This window comes from Eleutherodactylus coqui, chromosome 5 (genome assembly GCF_035609145.1).
Source record: "Eleutherodactylus coqui strain aEleCoq1 chromosome 5, aEleCoq1.hap1, whole genome shotgun sequence".
Classification (NCBI taxonomy): domain Eukaryota; kingdom Metazoa; phylum Chordata; class Amphibia; order Anura; family Eleutherodactylidae; genus Eleutherodactylus; species Eleutherodactylus coqui.
The window spans coordinates 51,960,194-51,987,575 of NC_089841.1; the positions used below are offsets into that span (position 1 = coordinate 51,960,194).

A 27,382-nucleotide genomic window follows, 5' to 3' on the forward strand; every position below is an offset into this window, starting at 1 on the left:
CATTGGAATATTTTGTGTCTCTTTGGGTCTTTGTGGGGGAGGATCCTGATCCTCTTGGTATGGATACATCGGATATATCAGGCCATACTTGACAGTTTTAGTGAAGGGACATCTGAAATGCGGTGGTTGAAGTGACTTTTTGTCTTATGGACCCCATTTATACAGGTCAGCTTGCTAAATAACTAGAGACCCCCAAAATAAATACAGATTCAGACCGAAACCCCTAAATACAAACTCCGGACTGAACCCCCTAAATACAGACCCCAGACTTTCTGAATACAATTTCCCAGATCACAGCCCCCACATACCGTATATACCATAAAACAGACCCCCTAAATAAATACAATTGCCAGACCAGACTAGACCCCCTAAGGTCTAATGCCCACGAACGGATTTCCGCTGCGTAAAACGCATCGGAAATCCGCGGCGTTTCACTGCAGCTATTAGTCTCTATTGAACCTAATAGCTCAATATACATGCTGCGGAATTCCACCGCGGAATTCCGCAGCATGAAATTACCCGCGGAATGTCCTATTTGCTGCGGAAGTACGCACGGACGGCTTCCATGTGGGACAGGGATGGAAAAGAGTGTTTTGCACGGAGTGGCTCATTAAATATTAACGGCTTATCACTGATATAGGTCATCAATGTATGACTGATAGGGAACCAAACCCAGGTTCTACCACTGATAAGCAGACCCGCTGCCCCTTCATCCCGGTTGGTGGGATCTCCCCAGCTAATAACACCCAGTGCAGATATGCAGGAGACAGATCCGCAGGTAAATCAGCATTGAATATACGCATCATAGGTATGAATTTGTAACGCAGATTTAACCCTTCGTAGTGGTACAGGTGAAAATTGCAGCACAGCAGAACAGAGCAGGTCCTGGATTTAGCCATCCGCAGCAAGTCCTAAAGTGGACACATTTTCCTGCCTTGTCTGAATGGGGTTTTGGTATCTCTACTGAGGTCATCACTCACGTGTTCTGTATACGCTGTATTACGTGAACAAGACACAACCCATTTGGAGTCTGTTGGGGTTTATTGTTAAGAGTTGGCAAGCCACCCTAACCCCTTCAGTGGCAGGTTTATTACTACCATGTCAGTGCAGCAAGCCCCGTAGATTTTCCTTAGGTAATTCGAAGTGGCAAACGTGTTCAGTGGCACAATAACTGTGTGTCTTGGCCAGCATTTCAGCACTAGAGCTGTCCACGGAAATCTCGTGGGGTTCAACTGCATGGTCAGTGCAGCAAGCCCCGGAGATTTTCCAGGCGTGCCACTAAAGGGGTTATTGGTTGCAGTTTCCACCACAGATTATCTCTACACTTGAAGGCCAACTGAAAAAAATCTGTAAAAATACAACACTATTTCCTGGCAATATCGGCACGATTTGCTAGTGTGCCACCAATATTCCTACACTGATGTGATTTGGCGGTATCCATGGTTTACGCTCGTGAACTTTGGAACCAGTAAAAATATGGGCAAAACCATCGCTTGTTTCTTACGAGTTCAAGGGGGTGTCTGGGACTTTTTTGATAGATGATTGGTGGGTGTTTTCCGCTTGGTTGCCGCCAATCAGCTGATTACTGGCACCACGGTCACTATGGAAAGCGTAGGAACCACACTGTGCCGATCATAGCACAGCGGGCCAGGTTTTATTTGCATAGAATTCAACAGGAGTTTTTACTGCAGTACCAACCCGGGCCGGTGCAGTTTGGTAAGCACGATGTGCTTCCGGCTCTTTTCATGGTGACAGCGCCGCCGGTAATCAGCTGATCCAAGCTGCCGATCCCCGCCGATCATCTATTGATGGACTGTCCTTAGAGGAAAATCAAGAGTCCCAGACAATCCCTTTAAGGGTACATCCATAAGTAGCTGAAATGCTGTGGATCTCCCTCAGCGGAAAATTCCACAACTAAATACGCAGCATTTCCAAATCAAACACTGTCAAAATCTGCAGCGGATCTTCCAGCGTATTTCAGCCCGCCATATCGCAGAAAATCGCAGAAAGATAGAACAAAAAATCTCGGTGTGCTCTTTCAACATCGCATCAGTGAAAACATCGCAGATGGGAAGGAAATTATTGTACATCATTGGTTTCATAAATCAGCTTTTTCACTGACACTCGCATCAGGTGAAAATCGCGCAATTTTCTCGCGAGAACTAGAGTGGTGATACTGGACTGCGGGGGCCACTGGAAAAGGTTTTTTTTTATTTTTCCTAGTCCCTCAAATTTGTTTTTAATTTCAGAAATCCCCTTTATCCCTTTCCTACCCCATGATGTACATCAATGTCTCCGAAAGGGTTCACGCAACACCCTACATGTACAGTATGTAAAGGATGTAGGCTCAAGAACAGAGAGAAGAGAGAGTTAAGGCCCATTTACACGCAACGAATATCACTCAAAATTTGTTTAAACAATGGCATATGAGCGATCATTGTTGGGTGTAAAAGCGGCCATCGTTTACTTTTCGGCTGAATGGTGATTTTAAGGTGAGCTTAAAATCCATCGTACAGCTGGAGAGAGGTTACAGGGACCACACGCTGTGTTCTGCACGGGATTCGGAGATTACATTGTATTCTGCCGCCAGCCCGTGCAAGAACAAAGGAGCCGTGTGCAAAGCTCAGACCACGTGCTGCGCTCTGCAAACAGCTCCTGAAGGCCCTTTTACACGCAAATGAAGCTGAAAAAGTGTTAATGGACATTAGTGTCCATTAACACATGCCAAATGATGGCTAAAACTGTCAATCTTTCAGTCGTTTGAAAGATTGTCTTTGCGTGTAAATGGGCCTTTAATTATTTCTTCTTATCTGGCAGGGGCTGGTAGGAGATATGTCATTCCTAACTTTGTGATGGCCAGACAAAGTTAAACTTGTAAAAGACACCTTTAATGTGGAAGACACAGAATAGCAGTAAGCAGGCGTCCGCCTCCGGATTCCACAGCAAATACCTTCCACAGCATGCTATGGAAAATCGGTTTTCCTTGTCCACGATCGGAAATTATTGCGATTTTCTACTCGCGGAGGGAAAAATCGCAGCATGCTCTATTTCAGCGTGGACGGCTTCTTTTGAAGTCAATGGAAGCCGTCCGATCTGCGACCCTTCCGCATTCATCATTGCGGAAAGGTTGTGGAATCCGAGTCATCGCCTAGTGACGGCGCGGCATAATCTGTACTGCACATGTGCGCCGGCTGGCACATCCGCAATACAGACTGTGAAGAATCCGGACAGGTAGGCAGGGGTCAATGGCCGAGCACAGGGTCGGATTCCGCTGCGGTATGCAACCCAGCCGTGTGCATTCGACCTAAAATGGAGACAGTGGAATAATATTTGCTTCTCTCATGGCTGCAATGGCGGGGATCGTAGGGAACTCTGATCCCTGTTAACCCTTTACTTTACATGCTGTGATCAACGCTGATCATGGCACATAAATGGGTAACAGAGGGAGGAAGCTAATTCTGTGGTGTCATCAGCCCTCCGCCATCCAACGTCACAGCAACTACTTGACAAAAGCCTCTGGGTCTGCCATGCCTTGTGTTAGCCAAATACAGAGATAATACACTGCAGTACACAAGTACTACAGTGTACTAGCTGAGCGATGACAGGATTGCAGCTCGCACCCCGACGAACACGCCCTCACATGACTAGGTCAACCGAAAAGTAAAAAAAGTTATAGATTTTGAAAACTGTAGCTGAAAATACAAAAATATTGCTGTGACCTTAAAGGGTTAATCGGCTTTCAAGAGCAGCAGGTCCTCTTAGCCAGGGCTGACCCCTAAAAACACCATTCCTCCTATGACCCCCTCCCAAAACCAGCAGTACCCGCAGTGTTTCATTGCACTAGTCTACCCGCCCGCCATTTTCCCGTAGCCTTCTCTCTAGGACACAGGGAGAGACAACACCAAACAGTCAGGTGACTTCAGATCACGTGACTGTAAGCGAGAAACGGGAAGCGCAAGTCTGCCAGGAAGTAAAATGACGGTGCAGGTTTGACGTCACGTGGTGCCGCATGCCGCCGCGTTGCATTGTGGGGGCTGAGGAAGAGTCAGGGCCCGGCGTGACGCGGCAGAAACAAGGAGCTGTGGTGCCGGCGGAGAGAGGAAGCGGCGCTGGAATAATGGTCGGCGTGAAGGTGATCGGCGGAGATGCGGAGTTCCAGCCGGAGCTCAGTGCGGCCGGCTCCAGGCTCAGTGTGGTCAAGTTCACCATGAGAGGGTAAGATGATGGGAATCGTAGGGGTTGACAGAGCATGGCCCCTGTGTACATACAGCAACCCTCCATACTTCCTCCTGTCACTGCTCCGTACAGGGGGCTCTCCCTGTCACCAGCGGATCTCTAATGGAGTTTTCCTCGTGAATTTCAAGACCTCTGCTTGCTGCAGTGAATGTCTGACTTACATCCATGTATGTACACACTCCACCAGCAGAATAGTGAGTGCAGCTCTGGAGTATAATACAGGATGTAACTCAGGATCAGTACAGGATAAGTAATGTATGTACCTAGTGACTCCACCAGGAGAATAGTGAGTGCAGCTCTGGAGTATAATACAGGATGTAACTCAGGATCAGTACAGGATAAGTAATGTAATGTATGTACACAGTGACTCCACCAGCAGAATAGTGAGTGCAGCTCTGGAGTATAATACAGGATGTATCTCAGGATCAGTACAGGATAAGTAATGTATGTACCTAGTGACTCCACCAGGAGAATAGTGAGTGCAGCTCTGGAGTATAATACAGAATGTAACTCAGATCAGTATAAGATAAGTAATGTATGTACACAGTGACTCCACCGGCAGAATAGTGCGTACAGCTCTGGAGGATAATACAAGATGTAACTCAGGATCAGTACAGGATAAGTAATGTAAGTACACAGTGACTCCACCAGCAGAATAGTGAGTGCAGCTCTGGAGGATAATACAAGATGTAACTCAGGATCAGTACAGGATAAGTAATGTAAATAGACAGTGACTCCACCAGCAGAATAGTGAGTGCAGCTCTGGAGTATAATACAGGATGTAACTCAGGATCAGTACAGTATAAGTAATGTAATGTATGTACACAGTGACTCCACCAGCAGAATAGTGAGTGCAGCTCTGCAGTATAATACAGGATGTATCTCAGGATCAGTACAGGATAAGTAATGTATGTACCTAGTGACTCCACCAGGAGAATAGTGAGTGCAGCTCTGGAGTATAATACAGGGTGTAACTCAGGATCAGTACAGGATAAGTAATGTAAATAGACAGTGACTCCACCAGCAGAATAGTGAGTGCAGCTCTGGAGTATAATACAGGATGTAACTCAGGATCAGTACAGTATAAGTAATGTAATGTATGTACACAGTGACTCCACCAGCAGAATAGTGAGTGCAGCTCTGAAGTATAATACAGGATGTAACTCAGGATCAGTACAGGATAAGTAATGTATGTACACAGTGACTCCACCAGCAGAATAATGAGTGCAGCTCTGGATTATAACACAGGATATAACTCAGGATCAGTACAGGATAAGTAATGTATGTACACAGTGACTCCACCAGCAGAATAGTGAGTGCAGCTCTGCAGTATAATACAGGATGCAACTCAGGATCAGTACAGGATAAGTCATGTGTGTACACAGTGACTCCACCAGCAGAATAGTGAGTGCAGCTCTGCAGTATAATACAGGATGCAACTCAGGATCAGTACAGGATAAGTCATGTGTGTACACAGTGACTCCACCATCAGAATAGTGAGTGCAGCTCTGCAGTATAATACAGGATGTAACTCAGGATCAGTACAGGATAAGTAATGTGTGTACACAGTGACTCCACCAGCAGAATAATGAGTGCAGCTCTGGAGTATAATACAGGGTGTAACTCAGGATCAGTACAGGATAAGTAATGTAAATAGACAGTGACTCCACCAGCAGTATAGTGAGTGCAGCTCTGGAGTATAATACAGGATGTAACTCAGGATCAGTACAGGATAAGTAATGTATGTACACAGTGACTCCACCAGCAGAATAGTGAGTGCAGCTCTGGAGTATAATACAGGATGTAACTCAGGATCAGTACAGGATAAGTAATGTATGTACACAGTGAGTCCACCAGCAGAATAGTGAGTGCAGCTCTGGAGTATAATACAGGATGTAACCCAGGATCAGTACAGGATAAGTACTGTATGTACACAGTGACTCCACCAGCAGAATAGTGAGTGCAGCTCTGGAGTATAATACAGGATGTAACTCAGGATCAGTACAGGATAAGTAATGTATGTACACAGTGACTCCACCAGCAGAATAGTGAGTGCAGCTCTGCAGTATAATACAGGATGCAACTCAGGATCAGTACAGGATAAGTAATGTGTGTACACAGTGACTCCACCAGCAGAATAGTGAGTGCAGCTCTGGAGTATAATACAGGATCACTACAGGATGCGTAATGTATGTACACAGTGACTCCACCCTCATAAACCTGTATGACGGGCTCTGAGGATGATGCAATGGCCACCATATTGGTTGTCCTCCAATTCTCTCATTACACAGTAAGGTAATGGAGTAACATGAGCTGCAGTGATTTATGGCATTGGCCTCCCACCTTGTTGTTGTGCCACAATTTCCCAGCATGCCCCCTTCACATTGGGAGTTGTAGTCTTGTGGAGTTGGTATGCTGTCTGGTAGTGGTGATGCCCTAATATCGCCCTCTTGCCCCGTAGCGTGCACCGCGGTCCCCGCAGGTCTATGAATCACCACTGCTGATCCGGCTTAGTGGTAAGATGGGCGCTTTAGTCTAATCCCTATTTAGCTAATTGGCTTGCAGCATCCAGCAGTCCTCGCGTGGTCATCACACCGTTACCTCTTGTGCTTGTGTCCTGCAGGTGCGCCCCGTGCGTGAGGATAGCGCCACTCTTCACATCCTTGAGTAATAAGTATCCACAGGCCGTTTTTCTGGAAGTAGATGTCCATCAGTGTCAAGTAAGTAACTGCGCTGACGTGTCCCCTGCAGAGCGGACGTGTGTGTGTGTGTCCCACGCAGAGCGGACGTGTGTGTGTGTTCCGTATTCCAGTAACACTGCCATCTCTGTGCGCCTGTGGGCAGGTATGCTCGCTCATCTCCTAATCATTACCCAAAGTTTGTCAGCATCACTTTTTTTTTCTCGCCCTCTTTTGTGTCTCCCACTCCAGTGATTTGGGCTGTCTTCCCCTTTTTTGGTGTAACGCCTCTCTAAGGGAAGATCAGCAGTCAGCTTCTCCCTGGATCATGTGGACGGTTATCTGCTGTGTCAGCGCTTCCAGTGACTGAAGGACAAACGATAATCCGTTGGCGGTTGGCGTTCAGTTTGTGCAGCTGTAGACGTCAAACGATGATCAGCCCATGTGAACAGGCAGTCCACCGATAGAGGACTGCCTGTTGACTGCGGAGCTGGAAGCGATCCCTGGTCCGCCCCCCCCCCCCCCCCCTGTACTGAGCCATCCTCGCTCTTGTGTGAAAGCACACCAGCAACAATCATCCCGTCTTAAGGTCTCCCTCACACAGGGCGTTTTATACAGTGTTTAGCTCTGCCTTTTCAGCCCAGCCCTAAACGCTGTACAACACTCCCATTCATTTCAATGGGGCTGCTCACACAGGGCTGAAAACGCAGCGCCTTCCAACACTGCGCTTTGACAGCGATGCAAGTTCTATTTTGGGGCGTTTTCAGCCCTGCGTCGCCCATTGAAATGAATGGGCAGCGGTTTTAGCACTGCTGAAAACGCGGCAACACTTGGTGCCGCGTTTTTGGCAGCGTTAACCGCTCGCCGATTTTCGGGGTGAGGGCTTGTAATAGAAGCCCTACCCCGAAAATCTGCCCCAGCTAGGTAGAGAAAAAAAAAGAAAGCAATACTCACCTAGCCGCTGCAGTCCGGGTCGCGGCCGCTGGTCTCTGCCGCTGATCCGGGCTTCCCCTGCACTCACAAGTCTATTGCCGAAGGCCAGGTTTGAGAACTGCGCCTCCGGCAATAGAGTGCTGTGATTGGTTGTCGGTACGCTCGATGCCCAATCACAGCCCTTCATTGACTGTCTCAGTCAATCAGTGCCAGCAAGCTCTGGTTGGCTGAGACAGTCAATGAAGGGCTGTGATTGGTTGTCGGTGCTTGTTCGATGTCCAATCACAGCACTCTATTGCCGGAGGCGGGGTTCTCAAACCTGGCCTACGGCAATAGACTTGGGAGTGCCGAGGAAGCCTGGATCAGCGGCAGAGACCAGCGGCTGCGACCCGGACTGCAGCGGCTAGGTGAGTATTACTTTTTTTTTTTTCTTTTCAGCATCCTTGGCTGCGTTTTCAGCCGAGCTGAAAACGCAGCCAAAACGCTGGCATAAAGTATGCCAGCGCTGCTGAAACGGGGCGGAATCTGCTAACGCAGTGTTGAAAAGCGCTGCGTTTCTGCTAACGCCCTGTGTGAGGGAGGCCTAAAGGACCCGAGTCATGATGGCTGCCTGGTTGTTGTATGTTTTGAACCTTGTGCCGAAGATCGGACGGCACATGCGCTTGACTACATTTATGGCATGCGTGACCACGAGGAAGTCGCTGCACGTAGGCCGGATCCTCTCCAGCAGGGCAGATTAAAACGCTTTACTAGCGTGACAGCTGGAGGCATCAATCATCATGAAGAGTGGCGTGAATACACCAAGGAAGGGGAGGAGTCCGGATCGCTGACCGACGTAAACCGTTCATCTGGCGTTTCTTTACTGTCATTTGCGTAACGTACGGAAAGTACGACAGCTGTAAGATTTCAGCTCTGAAGCATCTGATTGGAAAAACGAAAATAAAGGTAGCGCTCCGTTCATCTGCCCGTCACACATCATATGATTCTCTTCCACTGCCAAAATCGACAGACAGGCGTCCTTTACGGAGAACCCACACTTTTTTTTTTAAATGCACAGAATAGGTGATTTTAAGCATTTTTGTTTTATCAGCCTTTTCTGTGCATTTGTCTTAGAAAACCCGTCTTCTGCTCCTCAGGTCGGTGAGGACGGGGCCGAGAAATCCGGCTTCACCTATCTATACCAGTAGAGGGCGCTCCATACCATGTGTCTGCAGCTGTTCTCTATAGAGCAGCTGCAGACACTGTTCTCTTCCCGTATTACAGTGTATTAACCCATTAAGGACCATAGGCCTTCAATATACAGTGCTTGGTCCTGGGCTTTAATTCCAGCTGATGACAAAAATATGGTACAGGATTTAAGCTCCTGCAATATAGCAGGCACAGGTCCGGTCCTCAAATGTCAGACACAGCCGAGGACCCAGAGGAGAAGACAGAAGCAATTTTTAATAGGTTACACAGCTCAGTGAGTGCTATATAGAGAATGCAGAATGCAACAGTGCTATTTCTTGCATGGGACCACGGATTATGTGACTGCCAACTACCCCTGGCATGGCAGAGTCGCAGTGTCTAAGCAGACCCCTGACTAGCTGTGCCAGTGACTATCATCACACTAGTGGGATGCTTTTCCCTGTTTCTGTGGGCTCCTATGGATGCCCCAGTTCCAGTGGAAAAGTGTGAAAATGAAAAAAGACAATGTGAATGACCCCCAGACATTTTATATGGTGTCACGGGGGACACAGATGGTCAAAAAAAAAGTTCCAAAAATAAGTTAAAAAAAATGTACAGAATTAAAAAAAAAAAAAAAATGGACAAAAAAGGTATTTAAAAAAAGCCCTATAGGTGGCAGGAAAAAAAACAGCAAAAAATAATTTTGGGAAGCCAGAAAAATAAGGGTCAAAAAACCACCACATCAGTAAAATTGCTAAAAAATGTCTGGTACACGTTCAGGAACGTGTCACTACAGCCTCTCATTGGCTGCAGCGGTCACCTGACTTACTGTGACATCATCTGTCACAGCAATCACTGGGACCACAGCGGGAATCCCGGCTTCTGTGGAAGGCTGTTAATTATTTTATTACAGGGGGTCCTATTGAAGAGGGGTTGTCCACTAACCGGACATCCCCTTGCTGGGTGAAAGAGACCCCCTTAACTCGGTGTCTGGTTTTGGTGTGAGTTTCATTTGTGTTGTGTTCACCTTCTAGGGGACCGCTGCAGCCAACAATATATCTGCCACGCCCACGTTTTTATTCTTCCGAAATAAAGTGAAAATCGACCAGTACCAAGGCGCAGACGCGGCCGGCCTAGAGGAGAAGATCAAACAGCACTTAGAAAATGACCCAGGGAACAACGAGGACACGGATATCCCAAAAGGCTATGTATGTATATCAGTCATCCCATGCTGGGCATGCTGGGAGTTGTACTTCCACAACAGTATAGGGTGGAGACCGCTACCATACAGCTCTCCCAGACTGCCGGAATCTGCAAACACATCTAGAAGTATGGCCTATCCTTGCTAAATAGAGAGATCTATCCTTGTGTAATGGGTGAAATGGCAGAAAAGACTAAATTTGGCCTTTATGTCACTGCGTATTTTTGCATCCTTGTACCGAGAGCCATAACTATTTTTATGTCGTAATTTTTCAGTACGTTTAGCACTTCTTTTTTTCTTTCTCTGCCAGTAATAATCAGGCATGGCCAGCAGGGGGAGCTGAGGAGATGTTGGCTGCAGTTTCTGGATCCCCTCAGCTTCCCCTGCTGTGTGCTGGCAGCATGGGCTCCGGATTCCCCTCAGCGCTGGCTCATGTGTGGAGGAGGGTGATCTCGGGGGATGGTACAAGTCTCGCTCTGACAATGACCTTGCTGATTGGAGATAGCGGCTCTGGTTTCGGCCCCTTTGACACTGTGCTGATGAGACCACCTACTTGTCAATGTGTTTATTTATTTGCATAACAGAAGGGATTGTGGGAGATTGGGGACAGTAGGCGATCCTTTTAAAATGTGAGTGGAGTATGATTAAAAAACAAACCACAGTCGCACCATGTTGGGGATGTAATTTTTATGGCGTACCAGATGCAGCACAAATGCCGTGAGCTTTATTGAGTGTCGCTACAAGTTCGTCGGCACCAAATTTAATTTTATATGAGAATAAAAAATTTTGACTAAAGAAAAAAAATAGTTTTAAACAAAATTGCTCTCCGTCGCCCTCTTCTGGCAACTTTAGTTAATTAATTGAGGTGAGTGTGGGCGCATGTTCTGCTGGGCACGGTATAGTTGTCGTCGGAGTACAGACCTGTTTTTGGTCACTTTTTAATTTTTAATTTTTTGGGAGACTGAGTAAAGAGGAAAACTACAATTATTGCATTCGGCTTTATTCATTCATTTTTTTTTCAATGGTCTGGGGTAAATAGTACAAAATCTTATTAGTTTGGGCTTTTATGAATTTGGCTATGCTAATTAGTTTTTTTATAGTGTGTTTTTTTTTTGTTTTTTTTTTATGGGAAGGGGGTAGGGAGGGGGGTTGAACCACTAAATGTCTTCTTTGTATATATTAAAGCTTTGATTATTTATTGCTTGGAACTCTATACCGCAGTACTTAAGTATTGCAGTATTTATTAATGGCATCCATGGCTGTCATGCTGACTAGGGATGAGCGAGTATACTCGCTAAGGCACTACTCGCTCGAGTAATGTGCCTTAGCCGAGTATCTCCCTGCTCGTCCCTGAAGATTCGGGTGCCGCCACGGGGCGGGGCGCTGTGGGGGAGAGCCGGGAGGAACGGAGGGGAGATCTCTCTCTCTCCCTCTCTCCTGCCCGCTTCCCCCCCGCTCCCCGCTGCAACTCACCTGTCAGCTGTGGCGGCTCCCGAATCTTCAGGGACGAGCAGGGAGATACTCGGCTAAAGCACATTACTCGAGCGAGTAGTGCCTTACCGAGTATACTCGCTCATCGCTAATGCTGACCCATCCGCAAACTTTCTTTGGAGGCCCCCGATCTGGTCGGCTGCTTAGAGGCACAGTCGGCTTTGTCCATCATCTGTATAGGTTACAGTTGGAGCTGCGTTGGCTCTCAAATAGCTGGTAGCTGTCGGGTATGGAACGCCATACACCCTTCACGACTGTAAGACGTATATTTGTTATGTGGTCAAGAAGGAGTTTAAAGGGGCTGTCCAGTTTAGGAAGCCTGCTTCTATGCACCCAATTAGGTAGTGGACGGGGGTCCTCTGATCGGATCCTGCTTTCCCAGCAGTTATACAGATGTCTCTTGCTCTGAGCCGTCCTGCATTACACAGACAACCCTGTGATGCGAATGGACATTGTGTAATACTTCACTTCTCCTGTGGGGGTGCTGCAAGGAAATTAAACACTGACTGCCAGGTTTCCCTGCAGGTTTTAGCCGATCTCTAGGATCCCAGTATGAGGACACTTTGTGACTTGCTTAATTTCCAATAATCCCTCTCACAAGTAGAGGTTCTTCAAAATGGGTGCCCCAATTGGTCTCTTGGCCACTGCCTTATTGTCTTATTTTCCTTGTGTCTTTTGGATGCCCAATATTAATAGATCTGTCCGGCGATGATCGTCCCATTAAGGTGAACTCACAGGCGGCAGATTTGTCGCAGAAAGTTCTGCAACAGAAAATCCGTTCCCTTTATCTGAATTTGGTTGTTCGGGCGACGAGCCTCGTTCAGGTGAATGGGACAGTCACAGAAACTGCTGCAACAAATCCGCCACATGTGACTGCACCCTCGGGCAACTTTGTATCAGTTTGTAACTCTGTATTCCACTAAAAGCCCTTTAAATGGGTTTTGCAGAACTTTTAAAATTGCTTCACAAGCCCTCTGTCCTTCCTGGTTGTTACTGATCAGAACATGTGACTACTGTAGCCAATCACTGGCCATAGATCACTGCTGTGGCCAGTGATTGGCCGCAGCAGTCACATGTCCTGATCAGCAGTAACCAGGAAGGACAGAGGGGTTGTGAAGCAATTTTAACCCTTTCCAATCGAATTTTGGATTCAGGGTTTCCTAAAAGGCTTTCTCTTTTTTCTGTTATAAAATGGTGCCATCTGCTGGCTAAATCCAGTGTGTGCGCCAGAGAGGCTCTGACAGCAGAGTGGCTGGCAATAGACGGTAAGAATACCCTGTCGGACGTCTTCTGACATTGGAGCTGTACAAGCTTCAATCAGAATGTAGGAAGACGTCAGACAGTGGATTGGAAATGGTTAAGTCACAGGAAAACCCCTTTAAAGGGGCTTGTACCAGAATTGGCACTTACCATCTACCCAGCAGATAAGTGTCTGATTGCGCGATGTCCCCACCAATCAGTGTCCCCCGTTTGAATGCAGCGTCAGTGGAACATGTACATTTTCGGATAACCATGAACTTGCAGTGTTTCTCTTCTTCCCTTCCAGATGGATTTAATGCCCTTTATAAATAAAGCCGGGTGTGAATGTCTTAATGAAAGCGATGACCACGGGTTTGAGAACTGTTTACGGAAAGACCCAACATACCTAGAATCAGACTGCGATGAACAGGTACGTGTTACACAGGTGTAGGTGGGCCGTCATGGCATGCTGGGAGTTGTAGTTTCTCAACCATTGGAGACCACAGCTTTAGGGGATGCGCTGATTAATACATCATGTACCTTCCAGCTGTAGACCTTCCTTCCTCAGTGGGGAGAAATGGAAAGACGCAACTAGACCATGTTGGGGAGGGGTTGCTTTTCTGATGTCCACGGGGATGTGTTATCCTTGTTCTGTGGGTCAGTACAATTACAGCGATACCAACTTTGCGTTGTCGCCCTCTTTTGACCCCATAGCTTCATTGTTATGTCGGTGAGCTTGTTTTTTGCAGGATGTCTTGTAGTCTTTGATTCAGTTTTTGGGTACATAGGTTTTTTTTTTTTGTTTTTTTTTTTTTAAATCACTTTTCTTTTCTTTTTTTGGAGGGGGGGGGCGATCAAAAAAGCACAATTCTGGCTCAACATTTTGTTTATTTCTGACAGCGTTTGCCATGCGGTTTAATAATGTGATGATTTTAATAAAATATTGGATTTTTACAGATGTAGCAATACTTTATATTTTTGAGATGGGGAAAGGGTTTTTTAAAAAAATGTTTAAACAATATTTTTTTTTCTAATCAATTTTCAGCTTCTTTAGACTTGGTTTTGCAATCGTCTGATCACTTATTCCGTACAATGCAGTACTATAGTATTGCATTATTTTGTATTCTGACCAGCGTTCTATTCAAAAGAGCCACAGGTACTCACTCATAGAAGCCCTGGGGGTCTTCAGAAGGCCCTAAGCTGCCATAACACCTGGCATGGGAGGCCATGCAGGACCCCTGGGGTGTGATCAGGCCATTTTATAGGGTTAATGGCCACAATCTGTGTTCTTTTTGACCGTGGGTGTTCTGGCGGTGTTAGCTGTCGGCTTCCTGAGCACGCTTTGGGTCCATACATGGACGCCTGACGTACATCTACGGCACATGTCGGGAAGGAGCTAAAGTATTTTCCGGGCCCTGTCTTTGATACATGTATTGTAACAAGCCGTACTCCTGTCTATCGTCTCATCGGGGCCTTCCCCCCCCCCTTCTTTAACCCGTTGAAGTAAACCCTGATGGCTCACGTTCAATGACAGCAAGCAGAGATCTTGAGAATCATGAAAAATGGGTGTAGAGGAAAAATGTAGTTTATTTTCATTATATGGAAACTGGATTAACCCCTTAATGAGGGGGGGGGGGGAAGTTCCGCTCCCGAGGCCACAACTAGTTGTCTGTCCTCTACTTCCCCAGCATCACCAAGTTGTCTGTGGTCTGTTGGACTTCTACAGGTCTTACCTCCCTGTTCATCAGCCTTTTATGCCCGCAGCTCCTGATCACTGTAGCCTTCAACCAGCCGGTGAAGCTGTATTCCATGAAGCTCCAGGGTCCTGATAACGGTGAGTGGCTTCTCTCCTCGTGGTCTGTGAGCTGAACCTTGTAAAACCTGCTGTAAGACCCCGGCCCACCAGGACCCCCATCAAGCGTCTGCCTTACCGAGACAAGGCAGTAGGACAAACCTTGTTGGCAGTGATGGCTCCTACGCTCCCGGTGACAGACCAGCGATACTTGTTCCTATCCCATTACTTGTAACTTAACTCTCGTGTGGTTCCAGTTTCCAAGGACTGCAATGAACAAGGCTGGGGTCACATAGACCCCATCATACCACACGCGGGGTTAAAGGGGTCTTCCCATTTCAGCACTTTCTGGCTGAGATGAGAAATGCGCGGCTGTTTTTTGCAGACCACCTGTTGGGGAAACAGTGGAGCGAGACAGCCCTGCGCTGTTTCCGTAATTCTTATTGAAACGAATTGGAGTTACAGAAATGGCGTAGCGCCTCCTTAAAGGAACGTGCCTTACAAATCGTGTGCATTGTGTAGTGCGAGAAGAGGGATGATTATCGTTCAGGCTGAATGACTAATGATAAGTTTGTTCAGCTTCTGCATGCATAAAAACTGAACAATGGATCGGCCGTGTAAACGGGCAGGCAGTCAGTCCTTCTATGAACAACTGCCTGTTTACTGTGAATGGGGGCGGGCGGGCGGGCTGGAACAATCCCCGGTCCAATCCACCTCCATTCACTAGTGATGATCATTCCTGTGTAAAGGCTCAGGAATGGTTATCGCTGGGACGACCTGTTGGGCATCTGCGCCCAACAGGTTATCCCATGTAAAGGTAATTAAGTTGTGAGGCTGATGAGTGCGGTGCAATGGCCAGCGGGCTCATGGAAGGCCACATGAATTATGGCAGATCGAACAGAGCATGGTGGTGGATGCCAGACGGATGGGACCTTCCGTTTCCGTAGATATGCAAGTATTTAACCTTCCTCCATCCACTGTGTCACGTGTACCGGGAATACATCCTAGAAGGCATTACCACCTACAGTGCAGTGGTCATCCAAGGGGGGTTAATGGTCACGACCAGTAGTGTCCGTGGGTACATAGAAGCAACTTCAACATAAACCGCATCCACATTCAATGCAGAAGGCCCCGCACACATCTTCCAGTCAGTGCAGCGTTCCTTAGCTTCCATGGGAGGAGAAAACCCTCCAGACGCCTCTGTTAGCATGATGACTGGACTCTAGAGAACCGGCAACATGGGGCATAGTCCGATGCGTCACGGGACCAATGGTTACGGGCTAAGACCCGAGCGCTGACCGATGATATATAGTATCAGGGTTATATAAAGTTCTGTAGAGCCCCTCCACTGTTAGAAAGCTGTTGAGCCGCCGCAGCACACCTTCACCGGCGTGTATTTGCTTTCTATGATACAAGGGTTCGTGCGGTCCCCGGTGCGTGATAACTCCACTTCAGAGACCAATGCTTTTTCCTTTTATCGTTTGCTTTGAATCACTTCAGCATTTTAATTATATAAACAAGGACCGCGGGGGAACGTCTCCATTATTCCCCCGCCCGCGCCTCCCCGGTGCCACCTGCACCTCCATGCTGGCGTCCTCGGGGTCTCGTGCTGAATACACTTAGACCTTGTGTTCCCTAGTTACTGCTAAGTGCAAATAAACTAGGAAGAGCTCTGATTGTTTCTTTGTATTTCTGTTTTTCTTTTGCCTTTTTTAATTTTTTTTTTTTTTTTTTTTTTTTACATTTAACCTTGCTAAATGTTGTTCTCCTCAGTCGTCTTCTCTGCTTTTTGGTCTCTGAGATAAAATCTGGGTAACCTGCAGCATTAGTTCCATATTCACTCATTGGCACTGATAGGGGTCGCCAAGCCATAGTTATAAACTGTAATCTAGTGAATCTCTGCCTGCAGTCACCACTAGGGGAAGATTAGGAGATTTCTGCATACAGATGTATTATTCCATTAAGTGTAAAATTTTGTATGCAGTGAGCTCCCCCTAGGGGTGGCTGCAAGCAAATAGAATTTCACCATGTAGCTGTGTTCCTGTGTGAAGTACAGGAGCTTTGGAGATCTCTATTGGGCCGGTGACACATGAGCGTATTCCTGTTGCATCTGTGCATCCATAATGCAGACAAGTGTCCCAGCAAATACAGCTCATCGCTTGGGGTTTGAGCCGCCAGACCCATGGTGGTTAGCTGATAGGTAGTGGGTTGTAAAGGACTTTTTTGACTACAGCAAAAAATCCCCGAAAAGGATAAATGTGATAGAAGAATAAAAGAAACATAACTTGCGTGTCTTCTTCCCCTGGTGCTCACACCGTTCTGTTTACTAAGATGCTGTGTGTGCACTTGAGGAGTAACACTGTATCTGGATATTATAGGACTAGTAGTTTGTATTTGTCATTAATTGTGACCTTTGCAGGCTCCATCTCTAATTCTCAATTCTCTGTGCTAGTTGGTATAGACTGCGGCTATGATGTTTCTATACACTGTACACACAGGAGAGCAGGATCTCTTCTCTCTCTGAGCTGGGGGCTGTAGACTGCTGCTATGATGTGCCCATACACTACACACAGAGTAGAGCAGGGTCTTTTCTCTCTCTCTGAGCTGGTGGGTGTAGACTGCTGCTATGATGTCCCCATACACTGTACACACAGGAGAGCAGGATCTCTTCTCTCTCTGAGCTGGGGGCTGTAGACTGCTGCTATGATGTGCCCATACACTACACACAGAGTAGAGCAGGATCTTTTCTCTCTCTCTGAGCTGGTGGATGTAGACTGCTGCTATGATGTCCCCATACACTGCACACATAGGAGAGCAGGATCTCTTCTCTATCCCTGAGCTGATGGGTGTAGACGAGCTGCTATGATCTCTCCATACACTGCACACAGAGGAGAGCAGGATCTCTTCTCTCTCTGAGCTGGTGGATGTAGACTCCTGCTATGATGTCTCCATACACTGCACACATAGGAGAGCAGGATCTCTTCTCTATCCCTGAGCTGATGGGTGTAGACAAGCTGCTATGATATCTCCATACACTGCACACATAGGAGAGCAGGGTCTCTTCTCTATCCCTGAGCTGATGGGTGTAGACGAGCTGCTATGATCTCTCCATACACTGCACACAGAGGAGAGCAGGATCTCTTCTCTCTCTGAGCTGGTGGGTGTAGACTCCTGCTATGATGTCTCCATACACTACACACATAGGAGAGCAGGATCTCTTCTCTATTTCTGAGCTAATGGGTGTAGACTGCAGCTATGATGTCTCCATACACTGCACACATTGGAGAGCAGGATCTCTTCTCTATCTCTGAGCTGGTGGGTATAGATGGCTGCTATGATGTCTCTTCACACTATACATGGAGAAAACTGCAGGTTATGCTCTCTAACCCCTTGAAGCACACACAGAAACGCATCATGGAGGACCCTATATTGCGGGATTTAGCAGTGGAGATGTGATTCCAGTAGCTGTGAGACAGTAAATCACTCACTGTTGGGCGCCTCAGCTTCTGTGTGTCTTTGCTACCTCCTACGTCATCTCTTCGTAGGCTTCTATGGACAGCATGAGTCATTGCCTCTCACTTCCTGTTCTCTGTCATGGTATCTGTTACTTCAGACAGACTTCACATGAAAACAGACAGACAGCAAGTTAGAATGAAGGGAGCCCCCTAGTGGCCAGTGCCAGGAGTAGTTTTTCTGCAACAAAACAGTTTAGATAAAGGTGAATTGCTTTTTATCAAATTAGCTATAAGTTTGTTGAAAAGTTAATCACCATTTAAAGTGACATCTGGCCATAGTGTTTGTGACAAATGGTATAAAAGCCAATCAAAACGATTTGAGAAATACTGCAAAACCGCTGTATGTTAATCCAAGCTTAAAGTGGTTGTACCGGGATAACTTTATCAGTGGGGGTCTCTGTTGATCTCAATGACAAGGGTCCCATGTCCCACCTGTTACATCAGAATGAGTAGAGCGCTAGCCGAACATGCAAGGTCAGCACTCCATTTATATCAATGGGGCTGATGGAAATACCCGAGCGGGGGGTGCAGTGCCACTCGGGTATCTCTGCAGTTCCGTTAGAAGTGAGCGGAGCACCAGCGCTCCATTCAGTCTCTTCTTTACAGTTGATATTCAGTAACACCTCGGTAAAAATGAGGGACACAGGACCCCCGTTCTTGAGATCGGAGGGGGTCTCAGCAGAGACCCAACCAATCAGCAATTTATACGCTATCCTTCCCAAGTTGGACATCACTTTCAATCTTGGGAAGAGGCTTTATTTAACAGAAAACCATATATTATTCCCATCCACAAGATTGTAGTTTGATAATCTGGCACTTGTGTACATTGGAGAACTGCAATTAAAGGGGTTGTAAGCTATTGTTGGCCTGTCCTCAGGATATGCCATCAATAGTAGATTGGTGGGGGTCTCTTGTCTTGGATCCCTGAGGATCAGCTGATTGCCATGCTGGTATGCTTCTGCACTGAGCCGATTTCTGCAGGAAGCAGACAGCTCCGTTCTCACTGCAGTGACCAAGCTTGGTATTGTAGCCAAAGTTCCCATTCATTTCAGTGCCTGCAATAGCAAGCCTGGCCACTACAGTAAGAACAGAGCTGTCTGCTTTCTGCAGGATTCAGTGGGATTGGCAATGGACCCCCACCAATCTATTATCGATGGCTTATCCTCAGAATAGGCCGACAATAGTTTACAACCGGACAACTTATTTTAAACTTGGGAGTTTTGCAAGAGCAAATTAGGAGACTAAGCAGAGAACTTTGTGTGTTTTGTATAGAACCCAAGTACTCTGTTGCGCAAGGTGATCGCTTAACTGTTGAGCGATCACCACGAGCGGGGGATGCAGAAGACAAGCGGGGCCACTTGTCTTCTGCATCCAGCTGTTCCCCACTCGGAGCGCCCGGCTGTTATACAGTTAAGTGCTCCGAGCGGGGGATGCAGAAGACAAGCGGGGCCGCTCTGTTCTTCATACCCCGCCTCAGGGAGCAGGATACAGCTGAAACAATAGTATCAGCTGTATCCCGCTGTGAATCCCTGATAACTGATCGCTGATCTTTCAGCATGCTGAAAGACAACGATGGGCGACGGCTTAACGGAAACTGCATGATGTCCATGCCGTTGCACACAACGATTATCGCTCAAAAGACGGCTTTCAGCGATAATCGATAAAAGGGCCTTTAGTCTGAAGGAATAACACCCTCAGGACTGAAGTGGTTAAAACTCTACTTGCTTCCCTTTTCAGGTCAAGGTCCAAAGTATGTAAAAATCTTCATAAACCTCCCGCGCTCCATGGATTTCGATGAGGCGATGAGGAGCGAACCAACCCAAGCGATGGAATTGACGCAGGATGACATTAAGGAGGACGGCATCGTACAGCTCCGCTACGTCAAGTTCCAGAATGTAAACAGTGTAACGGTAAGTCGTCACGGATGTTCCTCACAGGGACTCGGGGTCCTTTTATGGGTTTACCATTCAGAAAAATCCCACTAGTGGGCCAACCCATGCCCTCTGGGGGCTCATTTACACGGGACGATTGTTGGCCGTAGATGTGCTGGAAAGCTCGTCCCAGCGATGATCGCCGCTCAGGGAGTGGAGATGGAGCAGGCCGAGGATCGTTCAGGCCCGCATCCATTCACAGGAAATGGACGGTTGTTCATAAACGAATGACTGCCTGTTCCTCAATCAGTTTCTATGCCTGCGGAAATTGAACTATGAATGATAAGCGAACAAAATATCGTTCTTCATTCAGTTACTGTAAGCATTCACACTGAACGATAGTCTACAGCAGCGGCCCCCAACCTGTGGCTGTCCTGTAAGACTACAACTCCCAGCATGGCTGATCACAATACAATATCTTATTAAAGAAGTGATCCACTATTAAAATAATGCTGACAGCAGGAGTCCAGACAGCTGATCTGTTGGGGTCCCGAGCAGCAGACCCCTGCTTATCCGTTATCGTAGGAATATATCGTCAATGGACCTATCCTAGAAAACGTCTTGGCGGTATGAGTAATTGGTATTAAAGCGACCCCCTCCTGTCCCGGTACAAAACTTGGTCCTCGGACTGCACATTGGGGGTTTTGCTTTTTGGTGCCCTCCTTATTTCCGTACAGCTGCCGGTTCCTGGAGCCCCGCTGTGTATTGAACTACCCGACCCTCTATGTGCATCGGTTATCCGGTTATCAGCTGTCTGATTGGCCAGGCATGCTGACCTGAGCAGTGTCGACCAATCGGAACAAAGTGTAGTATCTTAGACTGCTTATGCATCACCAGTGCATCAGGTGGTCGGAGAACTAATACGACCACCTTGGAAGATGGAAGAGGGGCTCAGAAGCTGATAGTCCCAGAGCAGAACTCCCCAAAGTGACAGCGGTGGATCATATTACTCCTCGCAGTCCCTAGTAAACTTCTGCATTCCCAGACTCCAACCTTCATCCTGTGAACTCCTATGACTGCCGGCGAGTCTACAGTAGAAGTGCGGTGAGTGATCAGATCAAGAAGGCATCATATAAGCTCATTTATGAAGGGGTTAACCAAAACTGTCCTGGGCAGCGAGGGCCATTCTGTGAAGGTCCTTTTTCTTGGCCCTAATTGGCGAGGCCGCGTCGGGCTCATTAACTTGCTTCATTGCTCTCGTAGATAAATGGTTTTTAAGTTTTGGTTTCTGCCCGGTAACACCCAGCAGCCTTTAAATAAGCCGTTCTGGCGCGCCGCACACAGGTGGCTGCTCCAAAATGACATTGCTAGGACAGTTTCAATTTGTGAAATCTGTGAAATTCGTTAGGCTAATTTCTACGTGAACTAATTAAATTATGTCTTTTATTGCTTGGCCACCTGATCCCACAAAAGTGCGTTCACACCAGATTTATCATCTCTATCCCCCAGTGTCTGCTTAACCGGCCGCTAATCATTCTTCTTTCAGCTATTTGTCCAGTCCAATCAGGGTGACGAGGAGGCGACGAGGATCACATACTTCACTTTTATTGGGACCCCAGTACAGGCAACAAATATGAACGACTTCAAGCGGGTGAGTGGTGGGGGTAAGGGGGTGGGGGTCATTAATGGATGAGTAGAGTTATATTGTCCATAGCAGGCGGTTACGTTACACTTTGCAATTATCTGTTTTGCCGCTGGAAACGTGGAGGAAGACTTACTATATGGCGTTATAAAATGCATCTTTAGTGTTAAGCTAAAACTTGGGCAAATTGCGGTATAAATTACGCTCATGGATTAATATTTACACTTCAGCGCCCTTTTATAATGTACTCAATTAAAAGGACTTTGATAATGATAATCAATCCTCAGGATAGGTCACCAATATCAGTTCAGTGGAGGTCTGCTGACGGGACCCCCTTCCGGACAGCTGATTAAAGTGGGCATTGTGTACCTTGCATACCAGGCACAGCACTGTACATCTCATAGTGGTTGTGCCTGGTATTGCAGCTCAGCCCCATTCACATGAATGTTACTGAGCTGCTCTGAGGATATGTGACTAGTAAACGTGATTTTACAGGCTTGCGAAGACACTGTGAAACTATCTAGAGTTCCTCTTCAATAAGCTGATCAGGCGGGGTCTCAAGCGGTGGACCCCCACCAATCTGATATTGATTATTGATGACGTATCAATATAAGGGTCCTGAAAACCGCTTTAAGTGATAAAATCCTGCCAAGTACCTTTAGAGGGAGACTATTGCAGATCCTTTAGAGATTTTAATCCAATAAGCTCCCCCTAGTGGCTGCTGCAGGTAGAATTTTAGCATTTAAAGGGACTGTCCAGCTCTACAGAATTGACGGCCCATTGATGGGCTGCTGATATCAGGCAGTTGGCTAACAGTACTCCAGCAAGTGCCACATTCTCTTCATTGTTTACCAAGCACAACACCGTACGTTTTAGTGGCTGTGGCTGGTATTGCAGCTCAACCCCATTCAGGTGACAATCCAACCGAACTACTTAGGTTTAAGATTGGTGAATGGAACGCCACACTTCGTAAATGTTCCGCTATGTAAGTGGGGTGCCATGGCAGCCGGGGGCCTTCTGAAAACTCCCAGGGCTGCCATTGCGGATTGCCTATCAAGCCATGCCACAGGCACATCACGGTACAATAGCATTACATCATACTGCAGGAACGATCAAACTATCGCAAGTTCTTGTCCAATTAAAGGTGGAATAAACGAAAATGGGTGGAAAAAAAGGGCCACGTTCTTTAGGGGTATTCGTGGCATTTAACACATTGCAGTACTGTAACCTATTCCCAGGATAGGTCATCAGTGGTTAATCGGTGGGCGATAGCCACTTGGTAACCCCAACAATCAACTGATCTTAGCCCTCGCACTCATTGCAACGGGACTGGACATCTGCATTGGGGTCGGAGCCGGAAGTGCAATAGAAGGCGTAACTCGCATTGATTTGAATGTCAGCTTTACCTTTTATTGCACTTCCAGTTCCGACCCCTGATGCGGATGGAGCTGCCAACATCTGGCCCACTGCAGTGAGTTCAGGGGCTGAGATCTGCAGATCACCGGAGGTCCCAAGCAGCAGACACCCGTCAATCAACTATTCATGGCCTTTCTTGAGGACGCGTCATTCAATACTACAAGGGGGGGTAAATGCCTGGAATACGCCCTTAAGACCTTAAATATGTAAGATATTAAATGGCTAAAAAGGCACTAAACCCAGAAACAACATAAACTGCGTATAACTAGGCACATTAGGTGGGAGTTCTGCAGGGGCGCCTCAACAAGTACATGACAGCAGTATGGGTGGTTTTAAACCACGGAAACAGTGCCAACTCAAGTCCCAAAACTTCAAGGGGATACTGTCAGAATTTAATAAATGCAAACCTACCACCAGGTCCCGACTTGGGCAGTCCTTGAGTGCCAGGGGCTTCTGGAAATGGATCAACAGAACCCTCTTGTCGAGGAGCTTCCTCGACAGAGTCCTGATCTCCCACACCCCCAGACCCCACCGACGTATCATCTTCAGAGCCAAGGTTATCACCTTTAGAGCCAAGGTAGCATAAGCCGGAAGACGCCCGTGCGGCGTGCGAAGGTCCTTCACTCGCCCTCCTGTCGCCCATTCCTGGAAGAAAGGCTGAAGCCATCCCCTACAGGAGAATACCCACGGAGAAGATGTCTTCGTGTAATTCTCAGATGATACAAAATGGGATCAAGAGATTGAAAGTATCCGAGTTTTCAACACTTCTTCTAAAATGTAACCAGTTCTCCTTCCTCGCTCATTTGCCGCTGTTGGCTCCCTTTTTTAATGTTTTTTTTTAAAGTTCTGATTTTCAGGTGGTCCTCATTCCTCTGCTGTTTGCAATCCACTTGAAAGCGACCTTCCAGCCCTGAACAAACAGAGATGGCCGAACGGTTTCTCTGACTACCTGATGCGCACTGTGTATTAGTATGTATTGATAATCTGACTGTCCTGAGCCGCCCATGTGCACAACATTGGTTAATCAAAGCAGGTATAGTGTTTTACACACTGTATCAGGTAGTCCAAGAAACTGGTGTTGGCCATCCTTATTTGTCTAGACCTGGAGGGTCACTTTAAGGCAGGGGGTGTGCAGCAAGCCTACCATTCTCCCTGTAGTTTACTGTCCTGTACTTCCTTCCCCTCACTTTCCATGCTGCATTGCACTGTCTCTGGTCCAATCACCAGGGAGGTAGTACCTGAATGCTTTCCCAGGATGTTTGTATAAGTCGGGTATTTGGAGACATTTTCGCCAAACGATTAGTAAACCCAATATAATGTGCACTCACCCATGCTGTAACAGCATGACCGGCAGAGATGGTGTCTGCAGATCTGTCAGACTGCTTTCACAATGGGAAACGCTTGCGATTTTCTATCGCGCGTGAAACCTGTGCAAGAGGATCGGTATTCACAGATGTGATGCGTTTTTGTTCACGAGCACGATATTGGCTGGGTTTCTCTGCCCAATATCACACTTGCCCATATGTAGGTAGCCGTAGGCCCAATGCCCACGGGCAAATTTGAATTGCAGAATTCGCAAGGGGCACCATGCAGACGATCCCAAATTCAAGCCGCTCGCTCATAGGGAGACATGGGCGTCCGCAGTCTAATTAAAGCATGCGGATTTGTTTAGCGGACCTTCTGGTCTGGAAGATAAATCACAGCATGCTCCATTTTGCTGCGGTTCCCGCATGGACGGCTTCGATGCAAGCCGTCCGATCCGCGGCCCTGTGGACGAGCTGCGGATTCCGTGGGAAATCAGGAGATTTAAGAAAAAAAAAAAGTCTACTGCGTGTGTGCAGCAGTGAAGACCTGGACAGGTAAGCTGGATCCTTGGCCGTGGGCAGGGTGGGATTCTGCTGCAGGATACTGCATGCCAAATCCGACCCGCCCGTGGGCATGAGGCCTTGTCTGTGAGTGCATGGGAGCAGCCTATGAAGGTAGCCCCTCTCCCAAGTCCTGGCTGCCCAGCGCCACAATTAGGTGTTAGATGAGCATGAGTTGTCTGAAGTTAGTGAACTTTTGAAGGAAGAGCTGAGCGGTTTCTATGGTTACGGTTCCTTTACTAACTTTCGTCTTTCCTTCCAGGTTGTAGGCAAAAAAGGAGAGAGCCACTGAGCAGACGTCAGATGTCCGGGAAGTCACTAACAGGTTTTGGGTCATCACAACGAACATTCTCTGAAAAGATTTAATGTTCCATTCACAAAAAAATAAATTCCCAATAAACCATTTTGCTTTTTGTTACGCCGAGTTTCATAACTGTGATTTTATTGGAATCTGGCTCCGCCCCTTTGTAAATAAATAGGACTAATTTTGCCAAATCACTTTTGTGTCTCTGAAGCGTCCTGTTTTTATCATGTATATTTGTTCTCAGGTGGGGACAAAAGGACTTTGGGAGGTGGACGGAGCCTGTGTTATCTTATGTGTATTCGTCCTGCGTTGTCCTAATGAGGAGGGGGGCGCTGGAGAGCATGGTGCTGTGCCGTTCCAGATCTTACCTATGCCCTTGAATATCGGGGATGCTGTCTTCCTGACTCCAACCCCTCCAGCTGCGGTTCTAGTAAATTGCCACGACTCTTCCTTTCCTGTAGAATATCAAACTTTTTTCTTTCTACAAAAGCCATGACGCCACTCATGGCCACTAGGAGGTGCTGTCTGCCAGCTGTGTTGAGCTTTATGTGAAGTGTTTTAGTTTACATGCGCCTTGTAAAGTTAGAGGCCGTCCACACTGCCTTCTGCAGTGCGTCCCGGCCTGACTGCGGGTCTCCATACCCGATCATGGAGCATCACGTATGATGTTCCTGGTTCTAGCCCAAAGACCTGCGGTCAGGCTGAGGGGCGCCTCTGTATGTTAAACATATGGTGCAGATGGCCATGTAGTCAGGCCCTTAGATGATGAACAAAGTTACTGCTTTTGAAGTCCCTTGAAGGGTCTGCACAGTGGTTTGGTAGGTCGTACGAGTCATATTTACATGATGCCAGGATGCAAGTACTCAGGAGAACATTGCCCATCCATCAACTGCCTCCGCCGGCCTGTCATCTTCCCATAGGGCACCATTGCTATCTCTTCCCCAGGTAAGTGACACACATGGCTGCCCACATGATTTAGAAGCAAACGTAACTGATGCCGCCTTCTACTTGGTCCAGTTCTGATGCTAAAGTACCCATTGTAGGCATTTCTGGCAGTGGACAGGGGTCACATGGGCACCCTTACTGGTAGGCAGCTACTTGGCCCCATACACAGTGAGCTGTGTGATCTGACACATTTGTATCATTGCACGGACTTTTTCAGTAATTTGTTCTACAGTCGCTCTTCTGTGGAATCGGATCAGATGAGCGGCCATCACTCCCCACATCAATGAGCCTTGGATGCCTGTGATGGTATCTTCGGTCACCGGTTGTCTGTCCATGGACCACTGTTGGTAGGTACTAACCACTACGGACCAGGAACACCCTACTAGACCGGCCATTCGAGAGATGCGCTGACCAGACATCTACACATCACAATCTATCCCATATCACAGTTGCTCATATCCTTATGCTTACTCATTTTTTTTTCTTGCTTCCAACATCAACTTCAAGAACTAACAGATCATTTACTGCTTAAGGCCCCCCTCACACGGGTGCTTTTTGCGGTATTTTTCCGGGCTTATTGCGGTATAACGCTCTGATTGTTTTCAATGGGACCGCTCACACAGGCACAGACAGCCGCTCCTGTTACACAGGTATAATAGAGGAGATCACAGCTCATCCTCCTTGAGTGTATACTTATGGGCTGTAGCTTATTTAGGTGAATACAGAAGATAATATCACTGGGCAGCAGACAGGAAGTTGGACTGTATGGAAGAAGCTACTATACATAGAGGAGACCTACAGAGTCTTGGCAGGCAATCAAGTGAGGGGAGACAGGGATGGAAAATGTGTTTTTTGTCGGAGTGGCCTTTACTATTATGGCTGATTGGTATATAACGATACTTTTCTATTCAGTGAAAATGGTCTTTTAGGGTGTATCTGCATGTGTTGTGGATGTGACAGCCTCTATTTTTTTTTTCTTTTGCTCTATTTTGAAAACTGACCCATTTTGTAAAATTGTTGTGGTTTTGCTGCAATTACGAAAATTGCTTGCTATATATCTCTCCTTTTTATAAGTCCTAGTGAAATT

At 47.1% G+C, this 27,382-nt stretch overlaps 1 protein-coding gene across 1 annotated transcript; it reads left to right on the forward strand.

The window, feature by feature from the left end:
* Positions 1 to 4,018: 4,018 nt before the first annotated feature.
* TXNL1 (thioredoxin like 1) lies at positions 4,019 to 25,544 on the forward strand. The gene is made up of 8 exons (XM_066602504.1): positions 4,019 to 4,215; positions 6,860 to 6,956; positions 10,049 to 10,222; positions 13,253 to 13,375; positions 14,710 to 14,779; positions 19,990 to 20,162; positions 21,670 to 21,774; positions 25,309 to 25,544. Exons 1-8 carry the CDS (start codon positions 4,118 to 4,120, stop codon positions 25,336 to 25,338), a joined length of 870 nt encoding a protein of 289 aa, XP_066458601.1. The 5' UTR covers positions 4,019 to 4,117; the 3' UTR covers positions 25,339 to 25,544.
* The last annotated feature ends 1,838 nt before the right edge of the window (positions 25,545 to 27,382 follow it).

Bases quoted from the DNA above. Each gene is read 5' to 3' on its own strand.
- TXNL1 (XM_066602504.1), top strand. From the start codon at position 4,118: ATGGTCGGCGTGAAGGTGATCGGCGGAGATGCGGAGTTCCAGCCGGAG. The intron at 13,376-14,709 runs GTACGTGTTACA...TTATGCCCGCAG, and splicing joins AATCAGACTGCGATGAACAG to CTCCTGATCACTGTAGCCTT. The intron at 14,780-19,989 runs GTGAGTGGCTTC...TTCCCTTTTCAG, and splicing joins GCTCCAGGGTCCTGATAACG to GTCAAGGTCCAAAGTATGTA.